The sequence below is a fragment of the Aythya ferina genome (assembly GCF_964211825.1).
Source record: "Aythya ferina genome assembly, chromosome: 23".
NCBI lineage: Eukaryota > Metazoa > Chordata > Aves > Anseriformes > Anatidae > Aythya > Aythya ferina.
This window is the reverse complement of record NC_140321.1, coordinates 3581865-3605261: the sequence shown is the minus strand read 5'-3', so window position 1 is coordinate 3605261 and position 23397 is coordinate 3581865. Positions and strand designations below refer to the sequence as shown.

Sequence of the window (23397 nt, the reverse complement as noted above, 5' to 3'; positions counted from 1 at the left end):
GGAATCCTTAGGAATCCATAGGATTCTATGTTGCAGATGCCTATAACTGTATAGAGAAACACTACAATCAATGTGTGATGAGGTAGTGGAACAGGTTGCCCTGGAAAGTTGTGGATTTCCCATCCCTGGAAGTGTTCAAGGACAGGTTGGATGGGGCTTTGAGCAACTTGGTCTAGAGGGTGGCATCCCTGCCCATGGGAGAGGGTTTGAAGTTAGATCATCTTTAAGCTCTCTTCCAATCCAAATATATGATTCTATGCCTCCCATAAGACCATGACCACATTGCCTTTGATTTTCACTTAACAATTTCAGTGGACTAGCTATGTTGGATGAGAAGCAAAAGCTTGCCTACAAACTAGATGATCCAGCAGCATACACATTGTCCCTTTGTGGGGAAGCAATCAACTCATTCAAAGGCAGCGATGGAAGAGGGGAGGCAGTCATGCTCCAGAAAGGCAGCATCAACGTTCAAAGTTCAACTATAAACTGAAATCTTGAATTAACATGCTTGCAACCATTTTGACTCTCTGCATCAGAACCTCAAGTCCATTAATAATTCTAGAAAGTCTCAAAACCTACCAGATTATTTCTCAAAATAAAAAAAAAGAAAAAAAAGAAAATAAGAAAAGAAAGATTTTTAACAGTAACTTCATAGCACTACTCATATGATTCCTTTACACAGCTTGGTTCTCCTCTAAATGATTCCATACAGTAATTAGTATCACCCTATGGCTTTTTTGATGGAAGAAAATTTCTTAAAGATTACTGTTTATGTATTATGCTCTTACATAATGTACATCATGGAGTTGCTCCTAAGAGAACTTTATTAACAAACAAAACAACAACAGCAACAAAAACAGTTTTATTTACTTCAAAATACTTAACTGTTTCTTTATTATATTTTTCCACACGTAAGAATGTATTTGCTGACCAGCTTCCACACTGAGCTTCTGATCTCCTTGTTACACAGGGTATAGATTATGGGATTAGTCAGGGGGAAGATGACTGTATGGAAAAGAGCAACAATCTTTTCCATTGGGACAGCTTGGAAGGGTAAGACATAGATATACATAGCTGGGCCACACATGACAAAAACCACAATGATGTGGGAAACACAGGTGGAAGCAATTTTGCTCTTTGCCTTGGAGGACTGTGTCCGGAGCTTCAGCAGCAGGACAGCGTAGGAGATGAGCAGAAGTGCAGAACACATGACAATGACAACTCCATTGTTGAGAAATATCAAAAGTTCCACTACGTGAGTATCAGCACAGGCCAATTTAACCAGCTGATGGACATCACAGAAGAAGTTGTCCAGGATGTTGGGGCCACAGAAGGGGAGAGCAATGGTAAGAGCAAATAGAGTGATGCCATGGATGAAGCCCCCTGCCCATGAAGCTCCAACCAGGACATAGCATACTGCCCTGTTCACAAGCCTGGTGTAGTGAAAAGGTTTGCAAATGGCTACATAGCGGTCATAGGCCATGGCCACGAGCAGGAAAGCTTCAGCTGCTCCCAGGAAGTGGAGGAAGAAAAGCTGGGCCATGCAAGCATTGTAGCAGATTGTCTTACGGTGTGAGAAAAAGTCAGCCAACATTTTAGGTGGGGTCACACAACAGTAACAGATGTCCAAGAATGCCAAATTGGCCAGGAAAAAATACATGGGTGTTCCCAGTTGGGACTCTCCTTGAATTGTGAGAATGATAAGGATGTTGCCTGGGAGAATTATCATATAGAACAGCAGGAAGAAGAAGAAGAGAAGCATCTGGACTTTGTGGGTTTGAGAAAATCCTAACAGAACAAACTCTTTAACTACTGTGTTGTTCTCATACTCCATTTGGACTCTGTAAAACCCTGAAAAACAGTAATCAAAGAAAAATGAACAAATACAAGTGTAAATATACTAGAATATTTAATTAACTTCAGGTATACTTAGACTGCCTAATAAGCACATGCTTTGACCATTGCCTAGTTTTAAGGCGCTTCTTATGGTGAAATACTTGAAAGCTAGTAATTTAGATTCCCATTAACCTGGGCATTGTACTGGAAATATAAACTGAAAACATCCACACGTCATCAGGTGTTCCACATTTTCTCTACACCCCATGAACGGGCACCAGGATTAAGTGTAAGTCATAAAGTATCAGTCCAGTCTCCTATAGTAAGCTATTTTTTTGTGGTTTACAGTGTAACTGTCTATCTGAACTACTCCTGTATACATCCTTTCCAAACGACAAAAGTAGGCCCTTCCAGGGTACTATACAATTCATTCTAATGTAGACAGTCAAACAAGTCTAGATGAATTGCACTCCAATAACTCAGTAAACCTAACAATCACATCCACGGATTATGAAAGAAAGCTAAGTATAGATCACTCATATCTGAAGTGTATTACAACTGAACAATTTAAAATCTCTTTACAGTCAATGATATCTGTACAACCAGCCCAAGGAATAAAGAATTCCATCATAAATTTTTTCAATTCACGCACTTTTTAAAAGAATATATTTTCCTCAATTGTCTTTCAAGGGAGCCGAGATCACATACTGACTTCCATCTTTCCTCAAAGAAATCCCTCAGCAGTGTCTAATTTTCAGACCATTCATCAGACCATTGGAACCATGAAGAAAATTCAATTATCTAAATCTCTCTCTGAAATTAATCCACCAAGAATTGACTTGAAGGGAGATTTTGAAAACATATTGAGCTTTTCCATGGAATGGATCAAGTCATTTAAATTTCCATACATTTTGAATGACATTGTGGATTTTAACTCATCTCTCACAAAGACAGACATTACAAACAAACAAACAAACAAACAAAAACATAGGAAAGAAAACAAAAACAGTCAACTTTAGTTAAATAGAAAGACTTGTAAAATAAGTTCTGTCATTCCTCCCAATTCCAGTTCTGTTTCTTCTGAGTTAGAAGAAAGTTACATGAAATTTTGTCTCCTTTTCTTCTCTAATAGCTTTCTTTCATTTTGCTGCAAAGATGGTATGTTTGTATGCATGACTATGTCTGCCTGTTACTGCATTAATTAAAATAAAATAATGAAATAAAGGAATATAAGGAAGGAAAAAAGAGAGAAAAATACCCTTTAAGACACTTTTTGATGTTTCTGTCAAATATCAAAATTTCTCATCATGCCTTGAAATAAACAAACCAAAACAACAACGAAAATCATATTATTGACATTTTGTGTTTTCTTTATTTTCTCCTTTACTACATGGACAGTTGAAAGGCTCATTGTGCTAGATGTGTGTATAAATAGGTCCATAATTGTCCACTATTTAATTTCTCAGCTACCTGCAAATCCATGCCAACAGGCATCTGGAGCTAAGTGTCTCTTTGCCTCACTTTATATTTCCTCTCATTGATTTGGTCGGCTCTGGAACTAACCTAACAACCCTTCCCATCCCATCACGTGTCAGGAAGATTCCTGCAGGAATCTATTGCTCCACACTGCTGTCCTTTATCTGACCCTACACACCCATCCAATGCAGTAACACTCACCTCTGCTTGCCTATAGATACTTCTGTGGTTGCACTTGACTTTCATGACTTCACATCTCTACCACCTAGGTTTCTCATCCCTAACTGGTATAGAAGCAACTGAAGCTACATCCTCTTGTGACATTTTATGTGCTCTGCTCTACAGTTTCAGATCTAACAGATCTGACAGCACTGAATACTATGTTCAGCTGTTTGAATTCCGCTCTACATGTCTACCTCAGACTTGCATTTTTTTCTTTGGACAGATCAAAATTATATATAATCTCTGAATTTATTCCCTGGTTCTGACTGGCATTCTTGAACCTAAATGTCTGTGAAACTACAGTTCTCACCCTTCTTGTCATCCACCGTTTAAGGCAGAATGTCCTTCCTCCTCAGGCAAGGTTAGCAGTCAACATCTCAAACCCCATACTGGGAGGAGAACAGTATTGCCTGTAATTCTTCTCTTCCTTATTGGTTGTGATAGTTCATTGATTTGGGGTTATTCTCACTGACATCAATTTTATGTAAGACAGCTAAGACCTGAACACCCCTAATTCTTCCATCTCTTATCTACTGTTTTCCCAAGTGCTTCCCAGGTACCAACAGCTCTCCAGCTACCAAACTCTTAGCTTCACTCCAAGCCGTGACTTTATTTCTGAAGCAATCCCAGCTTTAAAATCCTACAAAAGCTAAAATGCATAAAAGCTTCAATACATATCTCACTTTCAGGATCTCTGTTGGTAGTCCATCATCTCTGCTTGAAGTCTTCTTTCTCTTCCTCTCCCCCACACTCCTATGTTTAGCACTGCTGTGCATGCACCACAGGTTCGGTTCTGTTAAATTCCATGCCCATTTTCAGTGGTTTTTTTCCCTGTCTGCTTGTCAGCACTAGCACGACAGAATGCAAACAGATTGCCTATGACCTTAGATGCTTCACTCACCTCCTGCTGATAAAGGATGAAAGGTGTATGCCAGAGGATGAAGAAGATTTTGTTTCTTTGCATCCTCTGTATGTTACTTTCTTTGTCTCTTTAAGAGACAACTGGGGCTGCAGGTGGTTTCTTGTTCCAAGTGTGGAGGTTACACAATTATAGAAAGCAGCCATTCTTCCAGAGTGCTAACTGAGATGCCCAGGGGTCTTAATAAAAGCCCTAAGGTATGTGATTATTTAAGAGCAGGAACGAGTGATAGTCCTCTGGCTTGACCAAGCTCAGTAGCCTCTCTGTGATGTCGTGAATGTGTGTTCAAGGTAGGCAGCAAACCTCTTGAGAGATTGTGTGGGTGGAAAATGGTCCCTCAGTGCCTCTCAGAGAGGAATCTCCAATTACCAAGAGCTAAACTTAGTGAGGGATGCAAAGAATAATATGAAGAGGTTCTACAGGTACATTGGCCACAGAAGAAAGACTAAGGGAAGTGTACCACCTCTGACAAATGAAGACAGAGATCTGGTAATGACAGATGTGGAGAAGGCAGAGATACTTAACAATTTCTGTGCCTCAGTGTCTTTACTAATGGTCAGGCTTCCCATATCTCTTGAGTCCCCGAACCCCTAGGCAGGGGCTGGGAATTTTCCTGAGGGAATTGGCTGATGTAGTCATCAAGCCTGTCTCCATCATATTTGAAAAATCAAGGCACTCAGGCCAAAGTTCCTGGTGACTGGAAAAAGGGAAATATCACTCTCATTTTTAAAAAGGGTATAAAGGAAGAGCTGGGGAACTATAGACCAGTAGTTGCTCTCCTCTCCTACTTTTGTAGCCCTTCTCTGGAAATGCTCCATGGTCTTCATGTCCTTCTTGTAGCGAGGAGCTCAAAACTGAATACTACTCAAGGCGTGGCCTCACCAGAGCAGAATACAGATCACGTCCCTGGTCCTGCTGGCTACACGATTCCTGATACAAGTCAGGATGCCAGTGGCCTTCTTGGCCACCTGGGCACACTGCTGGCTCATGGTCAAGCAAGCATCAATCAGCACCCTCAGATCCTTTTCCTCTGCACATCTTTTGAGCCACTTTGCCCCAAGCTTGTAGTGTTGCATGAGGTTCTTGTGGCCAAAGTGCAGGACCCGCCACTTAGACTTGTTGAGCCTCATCCCATTGGCCTCTGCCCATTGATCCAACCTGTTCAGGTCCCTCTGCAGGGCCTTCCCGCCCTCCAGCAGATTGACATTTCCCCCCAGCTTGGTGTTGTCTGCAAACTTACTTGGGGGTGCACTCAATTCCCTCTTCCAAATCATCAGTGAAGATATTAAAGATATAATCTGGGTGACTCTTACTGTAATACTGCTGATGTGGCATATAGCAACCATAGTAGCGATGACATATTGTATTATATAGCAATTAACATAATACAATTCAAATCATTGGTTTTTCTCAACCAAAATTAAATCCCTTTGAGCAAAATATGGGGCTTCCCCATGCTTATGCATTACCATCAAGAGCAACCAGGTACTTGAGCAAAAGCAGTCCCACAAATGCGTTTGCCTTTACCTGAGGCAGGAATAACCCAGACTGTCTTCCCCAGTAAGTTTTTTATACAGGGATATTATCTCCTTCTACACTGCATAAGAGTTTTGAGTGTGCAAAGACAGTTTGGTTGGCAGATAACCTAGTGTTGAGTAACCAGGTGGCCTTTCCAAGTGTCCATGGTCAGGCCTACCCCTCAAGCAGCCTATCCACGTGCTGGCCTGTATATTCCTGACTCCAAAACTCTAGGGGATGACTTGGGGTCTCCCTTGGTACTTTCTGAAAGATGTTGCAGGTGGGGCCATTCTTCCCCAGCTGCAGTGTAGAGCATGTTTTTTAGATTTTTGTCCTTCCTGGACTGGCCCAATGGCTACAGCATGATGAATATCCTGATTAATTTGTTCTAAGACTTGTCATTGGTCAGGGCCCAATTTGAAATTGTTCTTCTTCCGGGTCACTTGATAGAGACAACATACAATCAGACTGTAGTTTGGAATTTGCGTTCTCCAAAAACCCACAATGTCTAAGAAAGCTTTTCTAAGCCAAAAAATCCTAAGAAAGCTGTTTCCTTTTTGCTAGCTGGTGGAGACATAGCTGTTATTTTGTTGATCACATCCACTGGAATCTGACAATATCCAATTTGCCATTTATTTCTAAAAACCGGATCTGCTTTGCAGGTCCCTTAATATCACTTTGGTTTACAGCAAAACCAGCTTTCAGAAGGACTTGGAGATATTTTCTTCCCTTTCTCAAATACTCCTTCTGCTGTACCGTCCCACTTGATGATGTCATCAATGTATTGCAGGTGCACTGGAGCTTCCCCCTGTTCCAGTGCAGCCTGGATCAGTCTATGGCAAATGGTAGGGCTGTATTTCCACCCTGAGGCAGTTGATTCCAGGTGTACTGGACACCACTCCAAGTGAAAGCCAAGTGTGGCCTGCACTCTGCTGCCAAAAGGATTGTGAAAAATGTATTAGCAATATCAGCTGTTCTTCAGCCCTCTTCAGTCCCACAACAGAAGGGTCTTCTGAGAGACTGGGCAAGGTAGGCAGCTGTTTAATTTCCTCTGTCTCCAAGGCAGCTATGCCAAAAGCCCACTAGTACCCTTTGGCATCCTTAAAATACCATACCATGAGGTAGTCTATGACAAAGATGCACCAGAGCCTCCAGACTTGTCACCAAGTGCTTTTGCCACTCAATTCCTGTTAGACTCACCTCAGCCGCCAATGCAACCACCTGTCCCTGTCACTCCAGTAACAAAGATGGGTTCTGCCCCTTTCTAACTTGATGGCATTAAGTTACACCGTGTATTAGTGTCCACTAGAGCCTAATACTTCTGTGGGTCTGATGTGCCAAGCCTTTGAATCCACACAGTCCAATAAACCTGATTGCTCCTTTCCTCTGCCTGGCTGGAGGCAGGGCCCTTCCAATCAATTGTGGTCACTGTGTTGAAATTCATTACTCACTTCATGTAAATGTGGATCAAATGTCCCTTCACTGAAGCCAGGAGTAAACTCAACTCATCTGTTCTGGAGATCTGCTCACTGGATACTGGAGCAGTCATTTTCTTAGCAGTCCCTTTTTCAGTCCCTTTTTCCATTGTTTTTCCTTGTAATTCGTGTATCTATGTGTTAGTGTTGAGGTAGATTTTCCATCCCACTTCCTCATGTCCTCCCTGTGGTTGCACAGGTAAAACCACAGCATGGCACATGGTGTGTACCCGCTATGTCCTCTCTTGGGCAGAGGAGCACTTACTCCTAATAGCTGAGACACTGGTTCATATAGATAAGGATTAGGGCATAACTCTTTGATTTGCTGGACCTCTTGGGGAAGTTTCCTCACAGCTGAGACACAGGCCCATAGAGCGGAAGAGAGGCTTTCTTCATACTGCTGAAGTTGGACAGACAATGCATCCGCCTTGTGTTCCTCTCCATCTTTCCAGGTTATTACTGCCAATGAGTTGGTGTACAAAAAGAAATGAAAAAGAAGGAAACAAACAAACAAACAAAAAAACATAATTTGGACATGTTGGAATCAATAGTTCATGTATGGGAGTTAGAGACGTGAATCCAACCATAAGCTGCTGCCTAGGTCTATTTTGGCTACATCCTGTGAAGCCATGATCTACTAAATGGCACAATTTAACCAGAACATCCGTTCTTTATGAAGGAGACAGGATGGCATGTGTGAGTGAGGTAGACTCTAGCAAAATCAATAGCTGTGTTTCTTAGACACCAAAAACCAGTATTTATTATTAGGGGTGAAATTCTGATTTACACTAGATGAAGACCAATCTCATTATCAACAACATAAGTTCCTGTTTGTGTGAGCTATTCATTTGGGGTTTGTTTCATGCACATGTGGCATATAGAAACAAGGAACAGGAGAGGTGAATTCAGGGAACATGATATATTGCTGGTAGAGTCTGATGGGTGGGCTCATAAAAAAAAAGTTTAGAATTAATGGATGAATGATTTTGAATGTTTATTTCCTCTTGGAGTGCAATCTGAATCATCTTTAAAAGAGGCAAAAGTAAAATCTGTAGCCATTTGAAAGGCATGTTCCGTTGAAGTGATTCAGGCTGATCACTCTAGTGTTACTGTATTAGAGTAAATAATCTTTTTACAAAATAAAACAAAAAGTCACTTTAGATCTTACCTTGCCCGTTTTGGAAATAAAATTTAAAAAAAAAAATCAAATTTTCTAACTCATTTCTTGGAGGTAAAAGTAGATCAGCTCTCAGAAGCAAAGTTAGTTGAAGCTTAAGTGAAGTTTCCTTAAGTTTGTTTCTCCAGCGTTTTAATTAGGCTTCCAATGTTGCACAGGGAAGTTAATTTCCCTGGGCACATCTAAACAACAACAACAAAAAAATGCTAAATATAATTAAGCATTTTGCCATTAGTTGTTTGTTGTGAAGATTCTGAAGTCAGGCAAACAATGTACCCTGAGATGGCTTATGTTACCTTTCTCTTTAAAAAGCAAACTAAAAAATTAATATTTTGTAGGCCAGTCAGCAGAGTTTGCATTTCATTCTGTCAGTGTTCCTCATCCAATTCTTTCTTCCTTCTTTTCTTTCTTTCTTTCTTTCTTTCTCTCTCTCTCTCTCTCTCTCTCTCTCTCTCTCTCTTTCTGTCTTTCTTTCTTTCTTTCTTTCTTTCTCTGTCTCTCTCTCTCTGTCTCTGTCTCTCTGTCTCTCTCTCTTTCTCTCTTTCTCTCTTTCTCTCTCTCTTTTTCAAGGGTGCTCTGTGTTCTAGCTATGTATGTATATTTGTACATACATATGGTGTGTAGGTTTGCTCTGTGTGTGTGTGCCAACTGGGGACAGATGTTCAGCCGTGGTTCTGGCTGGTCCTGGAGACATGGAGCTGCATCAGCCTCATCTTCATTGCTAACATGATGTATTTATCTGTAATACAAAGAGGTGTCCTATGGAGTTATTTTTTTTCCCTTCTAAAAAAACATCTTGCAGTGCAGCTCAAGCTCACTGCTTAAGACTGGCTGTGTTTTTGTTATGATCAGTTAAGCTAGACCTCTCTCAGAGACCAATAAAGCATCTTAAAATGTAATTGTTATTATTACATGCTGAAGTGCCTGAACCATTACCCAGAAGAAGGTTTAAAACATGAATGCCAAAGTGCCATTGTTACATGCAATAAGGTAAGGTCATCTAGGAGTGTCTGAGAGCGCAGCAAAAGCCGGGATAGCTTTACAAATTGTTTCTGGTGAAAAAAAGTCAAAGTTTATGTGGTGTCAACCTTACTGCCAATAGAAAACAGAAAATGGAGTGAGCTCTCCTCAGAACTGCACCAGTCTTCGGAACATCCTAGAGATTGGATTTGAAGCAAGAGTAATCCCAGATGAGTAATCACAGGAGGCACGGAGGGCAAATTGTACAGGTAACTTAATTGGCAAAGTGAAGATATTTCCTAAGGTGGCCAAAATTTAAACAAAATCAAGGCAGTGAAGTAACAATAGAAACAACCCTTTCCATTCCCGTACACTAGACAAAGAATAGCTTGTCTCCTAGACTAGGCCTGGAAAAACATGAGTACCAGCTCCCTTACTCCTTCTCTGATAAATGGATGTTACTCCCCTTTTGAAATTGTATCAGCAGCTGTGGTGATTCATCTGACCAGTTTGGGACAACTCTAATTAGATAAATTCTGCTTATAAGTAACTATCTTCTCCCACTGCTTACAGATAGGAACTGGATGATATGTGTAGACTTAGTCAATTAAATTTTAGGCAGCTATGTTTAAGTGAGATGAATCCTATCATCCTATCTGTCTACATTATGCTACCTAGCAGATCTCATTGCCTAGAAAAAAAAAAAAAAAGTGAATATTCTTATTTGTTTGCTTGTATGCTTGCACGCTTGCTCACTCCTAATTAAAGTGTCTAAATGCTTAAATTTATGTGGAATACACCCCCTTCACTCATGCGTTAAACCAGCCAATCACATACTCAATTATGACAGTTTTACTAAGCAACTACCTGTTGCAGTGCTGCAATCATTGACAAGCCCTTAGCTGGAATTATTCAGAAACTCATCGGAGATAGACATTAAGATTGTATAGTCGAAGGAGAAAGCAATACTACTGAACTTGCTTTCGTTTACTTTGGGGTAAACGCCTTAAAGGTCATTTTTAAAGCTGTGCTGTGAAAAGAATTGTTTCTTTGTGTTTAGTGTGAAATCAGCGTAGACAACTAGCTAAGATGAATCTTGTAAATTGGAACTATCAAAATTTGGATAGACAATTTGCATCTTTAAAGAGAAGGGTAAAACCCTGAGACCAGCTCTTTTATACTGAGCATGCAGACTGAAGAAACACTTCTGTTTTTCCAAAAGGTACAAGTAACACTGAGAACACATACCTTGCAGATTCTACAATATTTTTAAAGCCCTTGAAGATAAATTATTTTTTTTTATTTTAGTGTATGTCACATGAAAGTGAAGTGTTATCTGCAACAATCTTTTTACCCACTAGCAGGAAGCTTGAGCCTCCACCAAACTGCACAAGGAATAACAGATATCTTTAGAATATAACTGGCTCTTGTGTATCTGAAGAATCCATACCTCACGTCATCTTTGCTGATTTCAAAGCTAGCTATCCCAAGAAGTTTCCCATCACAGCTCTTCATCATCCATACCACAGACAAGGAATCAGGCCACTTTTGGAGAAGAAGAAACTCCAGAATCTGCTAGGTATGTCATTTTGCCTGCCTATTGACATGCAAACAAGGATCAAAGTATTTCTCTAACTTTTGTGAGGTCTTCTTGGTGTGATTAAAAAAGTAGCTATATTGCAATATGGGAAATAAATACAGCAGGTCTGCAGTTGCATGCAGAGTCATTAGAATGAGGGAATAAATGAGGAAGATGAAGAAGGGAGGAAGGGAAGAAGGGAGGAAGGGAAGAATGGAGGAAAGAAGGGAGGGAGGAAGGAAGGGAGGGAGGAAGGAAAAAAGGAATGAAGAAGGAAAGGAGGGAAAGAAGGAAGGAGGACACATCTGTGGAATTTCCACTTGAATCCCACACATAGACTGAACATTTGGAACATGGACAGCTGAAGGAATAAGTTTTCTTTTACAGAGAGTATTTTGACACTCTAGTTTTTGTTTGACTTTACTGACCAAAGCCCAAGGATGGAATTCAGCTGACTAAACACATATGTCTATGCTATATGAGATCTCCTGGTGATACACACCAGCTATCTCTAAAACAGCATGATGCCAAGGTTTAACATAGATACTAGGTCACATCTCCCAGTTCTGTGATTATATCTGGATTACCTAGGGATATCTAAAATGACACTGAGCACTTACATTTAGTCAAATCATGCCCACCTACTTTAACTATAGCAAAAGCTTAGAAGTGTAGTTTACATGAAGATGGACAAAATGCAGATATGCAAATTCAGGTGCCAAAATTCTGAATTGAAACTTGCATTTAGAGTCAAATGACATGAATCCTATGGCTGATCATTTTCAAGGACGTACTGGAAGACTTTGTAAGAAGAGGACTTCTACAGATTAAAACTGCAGTGCAAGAAAAGCTAAAGAAATACAATGGCCTATCACATTTGAGGGAGAACAATAGAATAGCTAATAGACTACTCTTAGTAAGTATATTTATGAATAATAACTACTTCACCTAATCTCATCTCTGTTGATTGCATCCTATAGGGTAGTAATGGAGCTGGAGAATTGCACCACCACTGTGAAAAATATTTTCTTTGTTGGTTTTACTGAAAGTGCCATGTTACAGTATGTACTTTTTGCAACTTTCCTCATAATTTACACAATGACTTGGCTTGGAAATGTCACCATCATCACCACAGTAATCATAGATCAAGAGCTTCACAAGCCTATGTACTTTTTTCTAGGAAATTTAGCCCTCATAGACCTCAGTGAATCCTCAGTGACTCTGCCCAAGATGCTATGGGACTTCCTGTCTGAGTATAAGTCCATTAGTTTTGGAGGATGCATTGCACAGATTTTCTTCTTCCATTTCACAGGAGGTGCTGTGGTTTTCCTCCTCACAGTGATGACTCTGGAGCGGTATGTGGCCGTTCATAAACCTTTGCAGTACTTAAATATTATGAATTACAATGTTTGCCTTGGCCTGGTTGCAGGAGCATGGATAGGGGGATTTGTTCATTCTATTGTGCAGGTAGCACTGATCATTCAGTTGCCATTCTGTGGACCAAATTTACTAGACAATTTCTACTGCGATTTCCCACAGGTAATCAAACTAGCCTGTACAGATATCTATGCGGTAGAGTTGCTCATGGTTTCCAACAGCGGACTGCTTATGATCCTCATATTTATTGTCCTGATTGTGTCACATGTTGTCATCTTGGTCAAAATCAGGGCACATATCACACAAGGGAAGCACAAAGCCTTTTCCACTTGTGGAGCCCAAGTTGCAGTGGTGAGCATCCATTTTGTACCCTGCATCTTCATCTATGCATGGCCATTCAAAAAGTTTGTGGCGGACAAAGCCATGTCGTCTCTTTATACTATCATCACCCCAATGCTGAATCCCATAATCTACACATTAAGGAACACAGAGATGAAGAATGCCATCAAGAAATTTCTCAACAATGTCTTTTTCAGAATGAGAAATTCACAACTGTCATTCCTTTCTTAGATGGTTGTTTTCTTTTACAAATAAATGTAAAAGCAAAGTAGATAATGTGTTAATAACTGATTTTTGCTTTAGAAGAAGAATCATAGAATCATAGAAAGAAATTTAAATAACAATTGACGCAAGACTAAGATGCTGTCTCTGAAGGTAATAGCTGCTTGGAAATCAAAGTGGTTGTAGACTAATAAAACAATGAACCTGTATGAAAACAGAAAATCAACAACACGAATTAAACCAATGAAAACATCCCTTGTCCATTACAGTAGTTCATTTTACTAGGGGTCCAGTTATTTTTTAAGTTTCTATTTTTTAAAAAATTCTAGGGAACTTATATATGGTTGTTCCAGATTTATTTTTTGTTTGTTTCTTTGTTTTTGTTTTGATTTTCTTTTCATGTGGACTATTTGTGATCAGGTGAAAAAATGCAGAACATAAGACTTGACAATAAGCATGAAAATATTTTTGATTGCTTTTGAAAGCAGTATATATATTCTATTTCAAAATTTTCAAAATGTCCAAACTTTCTTTTAAGAAATATTCTTTGTTCAGATCAATGCATTGCGTGAAATATTGTTAATTTATCGTTATCACAATAATATAGTAGTCCAGGAAATCAAGCAGTGACGAGCAGAGAACAAAGCTATTGCATAAGAATGGGAAAGTCTTACTCATTTAATATACATGTATTTACCACAATTTAGTTTAGTTTAATTTAGTTTATGCAACTGTGTTCCATCACAGAAGAGGCAAAGGTTCATCACAGACTTATTCAGATTTTAGGATTTTTCGCTGAGTACTTGGAGACCTGGGCAGCCAGTGTGCTGTGGTTTAACCCAGCCAGCAGCTAAGTACCACACAGATAAAACTCATGGGTTGAGATAAAGACAGTTTAATAGGAAAGAAAATGGGGGAGAGGGGGAAGAATACAAAAAACAAGTGATATGCAACACAGTTTCTCGCTAACACCCAACTCATGCCAAACCTGTCTCCAGATAATGGTAGCCCCCTTGGTCAACTCCCTGCAGTTTTATTGCTCCGTGTGGTGTCATATGGTATGGAACACACCTCTGCTCAGTTTGGGTCAGCTGTCCTGGCTGCGTCCCCTCACAATTTCTTGTGGATTCTAAGCTTCCTCACTACCAGGGCAGTATGAGAAGCTGAAAAGCCCTTGGCTTAGGGTAAGAACTGCTTAGCCACAACTGAAACACCAGTGTCTTATCAGCATTATTTTCCTCCTACATCCAAAACATGGCACCATAGCAGCCACTATGAAGAAAATTAACTCTGTCCTAGCCAAAACCAGGGCAATATCCACCTCTTATTCTATACCATTTATGTCATGGTCAGGTGTCACAGTTTCCAAAACATTCTCATTAATCATCACCGCCTTTCCAGCCTTTTGATATATACACACAGATATCCCTTGGTCTACGGCCTATCCCTCTGTGGTTCAGCCTTCTATGCAAGGGCTGTAGCTTTCATGACTTTGGGCTCCATCAGACATAAGGGTCTTTCAGGGTAGAAGAGGTGGTGTGTAGTGTTAAATTTTTGCATGCAGAGACCAGCTCTGGTGCAATACTACGATACTTCTTTAGTTGTATCATTGCTGCACTTTGGTTCCATCAAAATTCATTCTTCTTTGGTTTGCTGTTGCCTGAGGCAGGAATAACCAAGACTGTCTTTGCCAGCATGTAGTTTGTTGTTGTTTGCTTGCTTATTTTGTTTGTATGTGCATTACAGGGACTTTATCCCATTCTACATTAAATAAAAGTTTTGACGGGGCAGGGTCAGATCAATTGGCAGATTTCCTAGTGTTGACTGAGCAGGTGGCTTTTTCCAAATGCATATTCCAATGTTTGAATGTCCCAGCACCCATTGCTCTTAGTGTAGTCTTTAACAGTCCATTGTATTTTTCCATTTTTTCCAGAGGCTTGTGCATGGCAGGGGATGTGATATACCCACTCAATGCCGTAGTCTTTGATACTGGTGTCTCTGAGGTTGTTTCAGAAATGAATTCTGATGTCTCAGTTCTTTCTGGGGGTGACGTGTCATTGTAAAACTTGCTTTTCAAGTTTTTTTTTGCCTTGGAAGGGAAGGGAAGGGAAGGGAAGGGAAGGGAAGGGAAGGGAAGGGAAGGGAAGGGAAGGGAAGGGAAGGGAAGGGAAGGGAAGGGAAGGGAAGGGAAGGGAAGGGAAGGGAAGGGAGAGGGGAGGGGAGGGGAGGGGAGGGGAGGGGAGGGGAGGGGAGGGGAGGGGAGGGGAGGGGAGGGGAGGGGAGGGGAGGGGAGGGGAGGGGAGGGGAGGGGAGGGGAGGGGAGGGGAGGGGAGGGGAAGGGAAGGGAAGGGAAGGGAAGGGAAGGGAAGGGAAGGGAAGGGAAGGGAAGGGAAGGGAAGGGAAGGGAAGGGAAGGGAAGGGAAGGGAAGGGAAGGGAAGGGAAGGGAAGGGAAGGGAAGGGAAGGGAAGGGAAGGGAAGGGAAGGGAAGGGAAGGGAAGGGAAGGCAAGGGAAGGGAAAGAGGGGAGGGGAAGAGAGGGGAGGGGAGGGGAGGGGAGGGGAGGGGAGGGGAGGGGAGGGGAGGGGAGGGGAGGGGAGGGGAGGGGAGGGAAGGGAAGGGAAGGGAAGGGAAGGGAAGGGAAGGGAAGGGAAGGGAAGGGAAGGGAAGGGAAGGGAAGGGAAGGGAAGGGAAGGGAAGGGAAGGGAAGGGAAGGGAAGGGAAGGGAAGGGAAGGGAAGGGAAGGGAAGGGAAGGGAAGGGAAGGGAAGGGAAGGGAAGGGAAGGGAAGGGAAGGGAAGGGAAGGGAAGGGAAGGGAAGGGAAGGGAAGGGAAGGGAAAGAGGGGAGGGGAAAGAGGGGAGGGGAAGAGAGGGGAGGGGAGGGGAGGGGAGGGGAGGGGAGGGGAGGGGAGGGGAGGGAAGGGAAGGGAAGGGAAGGGAAGGGAAGGGAAGGGAAGGGAAGGGAAGGGAAGGGAAGGGAAGGGAAGGGAAGGGAAGGGAAGGGAAGGGAAGGGAAGGGAAGGGAAGGGAAGGGAAGGGAAGGGAAGGGAAGGGAAGGGAAGGGAAGGGAAGGGAAGGGAAGGGAAGGGAAGGGAAGGGAAGGGAAGGGAAGGGAAAGAGGGGAGGGGAGGGGAGGGGAGGGGAGGGGAGGGGAGGGGAGGGGAGGGGAGGGGAGGGGAGGGGAGGGGAGGGGAGGGGAGGGGAGGGGAGGGGAGGGGAGGGGAGGATTCAAAATAATTAGCTAGAAATGAATGAAATGTCAGCTACAGCCCCTAAAAGCATCCAGTCCAAATAGACAAAGACAGCAGACTAGATCAGTGGTTAAGGTAGGGCTAAAACAAAGCTTTCTCTCCCATAGTTATATCACTTGAATCACACATCTTTTGATGTTTTCAGCTATTTTTCACACCCTCTTGCTTAACAATGATCATCAACTCTTTCAGGATGCACAATTCATAGCATTAAACATGTAAAACATGATATGCTTAAGTCTGAAGAAGTCACTCTGATCCCCCTTTACAGACAAGTAAGAGAAGTTTGCCACTCAAAATAGCATTTGATCTACTATCAGAAGTATGGAATTGGCTCGCTCCCTCCCATTGTCTACAGAGGGAGCCTCAAGTTCAGATCAACCAACTTCTACAGTTCCAAAGTCATCTGAAGTAGATCCCACCCAAAAGGGAAATAGAGATTTCAAGAGAGTCTTCTTAAACTCGGAGTAAATGATGACTCAGAGGTAGTTCAGATATTCTCTTGGCCAAGAAACAAACCAAACCAAACCAACAAAAATGTAAGCTTTGTGAGGGGACACTGCAATGTAAGCTGGCTGTAGGCATCATCGGTCCAATGCTGTCCGTAATGTAAGAAGAAAAAAAAAAGGAAATTCTTCTAGTGAAAATCACCTAACCCGTTTTGGAGACACTGTACGGCAGAGCTGCCGAAGGTAAGACACTTACTTCAAAATGCCTATTGTTATTATACAAAGGAAGTACTAAGGAAGTTCTAAGACCAAAAGGAAGTATTAAGACCAAAACTTGTAAGTCCTCATAGTTACTAAAAAAGAAGTACACAAAGTAAGAGTTGTTCTTCACAGGTGTTTTTCATTAGGTAATAAAACACTAACCTATCAGTAAAGCAATGACTGCCACGAGTTTAATTAACTTTAATTAAAAGCTAAACCAAGGCAATAGGTTAAAACTTTGTACCAAGGCAATAGGTTAAAACTTTGTAAATGATCAAAGAGCTTAGGCAGATTCTACTTCAGCTAATTGGACCTCAAAAGTTAAGAAAAGTATTGTAAATACATGTCCTTCCAGTCTAAGGGTAACTTTTAATGTTCTTCTCTATTCTGAGTAGGCTTTATCGAGGTCTCTCTCAAAACTGGAACTTCAGTAATGTACTATTCTTTCATTTCCATCCCAATAGAAACAATGAAAACCACAAAGATTCCCTTCAAATACATTAGATTTTTAAATGCCTGAAGATGTTAAGAGTTCCCTTATTTTATATATAAATTAAAATCATCTGTGGCTCCCACGTCCACAACTTTGACTTCCTTGTTCATGTTGGAAAAACCACAGACAAAAGGGCAGCGAAAGGGTAAGATACAGCAGACAAAGAAATTGGATTAAGTATTTACAAAAGGTGGCTGAATCATGACAGGGTTGTGAGCATTGCTCTTGTTTTGATAATGTATTATTCTCTTTTGTTGTGGTCTCTTGACAAGGTCCCTATATGTATTGTGGAAAATGTACTTCCGCACCACTCTCCCCATATAAGGATACACTTCTGCCACCAAAGAACATTTTGTGCCTTGAGATTCACTAGTGTAGTCCAATGTTGGGTTCCCCCCTAGGTAACAGAACTTGAGCCTGGAGAATGCAGAGTTAATGACCATTTGTTCTGCTGTGGCAGTCTAATTTCTTCTCTCTCTTTCTCTCAGTTTCCCCTTCTGGGCAGTAACAAAACATGAAGCTGCCACAGTTGGCACAGTGCTGCATAGTGCTCCATCTGCATCACACACATAGAGGCACTCTTCAGGATAATGAATCAATGTGACTAATGAGGCAGACAGCACTGAACTTCACTCTTTATGCCTTATTGGTGTTCTCTGTGGGTATCTTTATTATCCCTTCTTTTGTTAACAGAAAGAATAGACAAAGGCTACTTGGTTTTGCTTTGTTGTATTCCTTTTTCTTCCTTCCTTCCTTCCTTCCTTCCTTCCTTCCTTCCTTCCTTCCTTCCTTCCTTCCTTCCTTCCTTCCTTCCTTCCTTCCTTCCTTCCTTCCTTCCTTCCTTCCTTTCTTCCTTTCTTCCTTTCTTCCTTTCTTCCTTTCTTCCTTTCTTCCTTTCTTTGGTTTGTCAGTGTTTTCGTTGTCAGCTGGGCTTTGTCTTTAGTGCAGGGAATTCCTATGGAACCATTTGGGACCACTAACCTGACATCTGGGGGAGCACATGGTCTTGGCAATTAACCCTACGCCTGTAATGAAGCAAACCCTTAAATACCAACTACTAATAGTTGTATGTTTGGGTCACTCTCGCACACTATGAAACTTAGTGAACACCAGTGTTACACTCTTACAGCACACACAGCAATTGCCTTCTTTGTTCAGCAAAGCCACCTCCAGAGTGGTAACCCTCAATCCAATGCCTCCCCAGGGATTCCCAGAGGCTCCTTGCTTCAGTAACTGGCTGAAACGCTCTGATCTCATTGCAGTGACTACTCCTCTGACACCCTGTCCATTTGCTTCCTCCCAGATGAAGCCAACAGAAAGACCAGAACTAGGAAACCATACTCTTCTGACAGAATTTGTCCTCTCTGGACTGTCCAACCACCCAGAACTGCAGAACTTGCTGTTCTTCACATTCTGCTTGATTTATACATTCACTATCACTGGAAATCTTCTCTTCTTCATTGCCACAGTGCATCCCAACCTCCACATGCCCATGTACTTCTTCCTCCGGGTCTTATCCTTCCTGGATGTTTCGACAGCATCCATTGTTGTTCCCAAGATGTTAGTAAACTTCCTGTCAGAGGAGAGGAGAATTTCCTACGTGGGCTGTGCCACACAACTCTACTTTGTGATTTTCTTAGGAGCTACCGAATGCTACCTGTTGGCAGCCATGGCCTATGACCGCTATGTGGCCATATGCAACCCCCTTAGATATGCAATCATCATGAATAGCAGAGCTTGTTTTTTCCTAGTCCTGCTGTCATGTGCTAGTGGTAATGTTGTGTCTGTGGTGCAGACAGTTTGGGTGTTCACATTGCCATTTTGTGGGCCCAACAAGATTAACTACTTCTTCTGTGATATTCCACCAATCATTATGCTCTCCTGCACTGACACCTCCTTCTATGAGAAGCAGACAATTACAGCCACAGTGCTGGTCATCTTTACACCATTTTGTCTCATCCTGGTATCCTATGCCTGCATCATCTCCAGCATTCTGAAGATTTCCTCTGCAGAGGGAAGATGCAAGACTTTCTCCACCTGTTTTTCACACCTAATTGTTGTAACACTATATTATGGTAGTGGGACCTTGATTTACTTACAGCCCAAGTCCAATAATTCACAAGACACTAAGAAAATCATAGCTCTCTTTTACACTGTCATAATTCCTACATTAAACCCCTTGATATACAGCCTGAGGAACAAAGAAGTGAAAGGAGCACTAGTCAAAATTATAGCTGAGCTGAGTAAGATATAAACTTATGCTGCTTGAAAGGAATCTTCTCCTCTGCATATTTGGATTGTATGTTTCTTTTATCACAGAATCACAGAATCACAGAATTTTCTAGGTTGGAAGAGACCTCAAGGTCATCGAGTCCAACCTCCAACCTAACTCTAACAGCCCTCCACTAAACCATATCCCTAAGCTCTACATCTAAACGTCTTTTGAAGACTTCCAAGGATGGTGACTCCACCACTTCCCTGGGCAGCCTGTTCCAGTGCCTCACAACCCTTTCAGTGAAGAAGTTCTTCCTAACATCTAGCCTAAAACTCCCCTGGCTCAACTTAAACCCATTCCCCCTCGTCCTGTCACCAGGCACGTGGGAGAACAGACCAACCCCCACCTCGCTACAGCCTCCCTTGAGGTACCTGTATGTTTCTTTTATGTTCAACTGTTTTTAAATGTCCTGACAACTTGAAACACTAGGAAATTGGATGTATCTCAAAGTGCACTCAGGAAGTTTTTGTTTCTTTTGTCCAGTATGAGTGTATATGAAACTTACTAATTCAGTATTCATAATGCATCACCTTGTATCAGATGCTAGAGATGAAGATTTTTCTAGTTTTTTTTTTAAATTTTATTGCTTCATGAAAGAAATATTCTTTATTTCATAGATAAACAAAAATTCTCCACCCCCCACATGCTCCCAACATCTTGTAATAGATCATACAATCATTCAGGTTGGAAAAGACCTCTAAGATCACCTAGTCCAACCTTTAACTTAGTACTAAAGTCCACCACTAAACCATGCTACTGAGTTTTGTATCTACACATTTCTTGAAGACCTCCAAGAATGGTGACTCAACCACTTCCCTGGGTAGCCTATTCCAATGATGCACAACCAACCCTTGCGGTAGGTAAATTTCTCCTAATATCCAATGTAAACCTTCCCTGGCACAGCTTGAGTTCATTTCCCCTCATCTTACCACTTGGGGCTTGGGTAATGAGCATCTCATTATTTGACAGGGGAGGAAAGGGAAGAGAAGAAGAAAAACCAATACTTGTTTTGAGAAGAGAAGAGAAGAAGAGAAGAGAAGAGAAGAGAAGAGAAGAGAAGAGAAGAGAAGAGAAGAGAAGAGAAGAGAAGAGAAGAGAAGAGAAGAGAAGAGAAGAGAAGAGAAGAGAAGAGAAGAGAAGAGAAGAGAAGAGAAGAGAGAAGAGAGAAGAGAAGAGAAGAGAAGAGAAGAGAAGAGAAGAGAAGAGAAGAGAAGAGAAGAGAAGAGAAGAGAAGAGAAGAGAAGAGAAGAGAAGAGAAGAGAAGAGAAGAGAAGAGAGAAGAGAAGAGAAGAGAAGAGAAGAGAAGAGAAGAGAAGAGAAGAGAAGAGAAGAGAAGAGAAGAGAAGAGAAGAGAAGAGAAGAGAAGAGAAGAGAAGAGAAGAGAAGAGAAGAAACACAGTAAAGTCACTGTAGCAGAGACTGCAATGCATCTTAGACAATTATCTTGCTACCCAGGCCATACTGTCATTTGTATTTTGCATCTCTCTGCTACTTGTTCTTTATGCCATGAATAATAGCTTTTGGCAAAGTGACTGAGAGGTTTGTAGAAGCAATTGCAGATATGTGACTCCAGGACATTAGAGTATTCATTCAGGAGGAGGGAAGAAAACAGCCCTAGCTTTCTCAGAGGGGGAAGGAAACTGGAATCAGTCTCATCCACGGTCAATGAATGCTCTAAGTCCATAAACGATGACTGTATGTGCCATTTTACCTGGTAAATCAGGACGTCTAGGCCAGATTTCCCATAATTCTTCTGCCTCATATTTTTGTACAGCACACAAGGTTTCTCTTTGAACAAACTCCAGAAACCAAGACACATCATTTAGTCTTCCAAGAGTAAGTAATGTGTTATTTCCAAGAGCAAAATGTATTATTTGATCAATTCACCTAAACACAAAAAATACCGTAACAGGAAAGAAGAAACCTCTGTTGGGATTCATCTCCTCTGAGCTTTGTGTGTTGCCTTGTAGGGACAAATATTAGAGATAAGCATGATTGTAGGTCTATAAGCTGCCACGTTTAGCAGTACAGATATTGTTGATCACCTGGTCAAAGCTAAGGGTTTTAAACTGACCCTAACTCATGGGACTGCATGGGGAAGCTGATGTGTCAGAGCTGATGTGTGGAGACATTACAGACTGTCATTCTGTGTTGGCAGCTGACAGAAACTCCAACAAGTGGAATAGAACCTTACATGCTCCTCCCAGGTGGGTCACAGATTTGAGATGTTATATTACCTTATATACACCTTATCAGCTTATTCTACCAATATCTGTCCCACCAATAATCATAGGATCTTGTCATGGTCCTCTTCTTGGGTCACTTTTTTCAGGTATATTTAGCCAGTGTTGAGAGTCTGCTATCAAAAATATGTTGTTTAAAAGAATAAAACAATTGTTTATTGTTTAATGCATACAAAAGATTATTGGAATGTACCAAGCTCTAAGGCTAAGCATTTGTGTGTTTTTCACTTCCGACAAAGCACCCAAAGAGCCTTGGATGGCCAAGCAGGATTCCGTCAGGAGGGGAAGTAGAAGTCCCATAAATCCTGATGGCAGCTGCAAAGGTGTCTGAGTCATCAAGAGATGTGTGGGACTGCAATGCTTACTAGCATTTAAACAGAGAATTACTGAAGTTGGAAGGAAGCTTTTAAGATCTCTAGTCCAACTCACTCACTCAAAGCAAGTCAACTACAGCAGCGGGCTGAGGGTCTTGCCTAGTTCAGTTCTGAACATCTTCAAGGATGGAGACGCCACAGCACCTCTCGGCAACCTGTTCCATTGTTTGACTACCTCTGAAGTTAGAATGTTTTTCTTACATGTAATCAGAATTTCCTGTATTTTACCTTGTTCCCATTGCCTCTCATCCTGTCACTGGATGCCAATGAGTAGAGTATAGCTCCATCTGCTATGATCCATATTCTTTACTTATTTTTCATTCAGTTGTATGCATTCAACATAGCCCAAATACTTGATCATGGATGAGGTTCATACATTGCAACCGCAAGCCCAGCAGCAGAACTTCTGTATGGTGCCTCTAGTGGGGAATTAAAATCTCTTTCCCACAGCTCAGAAACAGAAAGCCAACAGAAAGTATGGTACAAACACCATCTTAAAATGATGGACCCTGTCTGTCATTTTCAGTGCCAACTTACTATTTCCTTGGTAGCAAGAATCCACTGCTGCAGGATGGGAGCAACTTAGTGCACTTTGGTGACTCCAGCCCTCAACTAAAATAGACTTTGCATTGGGGAACAAGGAGGTCTAAGTGGTCCTCAAAACAGTACCCCACCTCTGGATATAGGCTCACCCATTACCAAACCATTTCCAGCTTTGGCAATCAATTCTCTGTGGGTGTGTGCCTTCAAACAAGCTCAGCAATGTCTACAAGAAAGATCCAAGACGCCCATGTCTTCTTCCAAGGCTTCTTCACTGCTCTAAAATTGGCTCCATACCTGTATCCTGTTGGACCCAATGAGGCATGTTGGCAAAGCAAAAGGTGTAGTGGGTTTAGGTGGCAAGGTTTTGGTAGCAGGGGGGCCATAGGGGTGGTTTCTGTGAGAAGGATCTAG

At 41.7% G+C, this 23397-nt stretch overlaps 3 protein-coding genes across 3 annotated transcripts in view; 2 read left to right on the top strand and 1 right to left on the bottom strand.

The window, feature by feature from the left end:
- Positions 1–384: 384 nt before the first annotated feature.
- The window catches only part of LOC311423071 (olfactory receptor 4N5-like), a 52577-nt gene continuing 29564 nt past the window's right edge, over positions 385–23397 (bottom strand). The window contains exons 4-5 of the mRNA XM_084496663.1: positions 9717–9779; positions 385–1851 (exon numbers count right to left, since the gene is read on the bottom strand). Of these exons, the coding sequence (XP_084352789.1) occupies positions 896–1851; positions 9717–9779 (1019 nt within the window). The 3' untranslated portion in view covers positions 385–895. The remainder of the gene's footprint in view (positions 1852–9716; positions 9780–23397) is intronic.
- On the top strand, positions 12261–13109 carry LOC311422728 (olfactory receptor 4D1-like; the record flags this gene model as incomplete). The annotated part of the gene is made up of 1 exon (XM_084496085.1): positions 12261–13109. The coding sequence occupies one exon, from the start codon at positions 12261–12263 to the stop codon at positions 13107–13109; it is 849 nt and encodes a 282-aa protein (XP_084352211.1).
- On the top strand, positions 18758–19805 carry LOC311423129 (olfactory receptor 10A7-like; the record flags this gene model as incomplete). The annotated part of the gene is made up of 1 exon (XM_084496775.1): positions 18758–19805. The coding sequence occupies exon 1, from the start codon at positions 18855–18857 to the stop codon at positions 19803–19805; it is 951 nt and encodes a 316-aa protein (XP_084352901.1). The 5' UTR covers positions 18758–18854.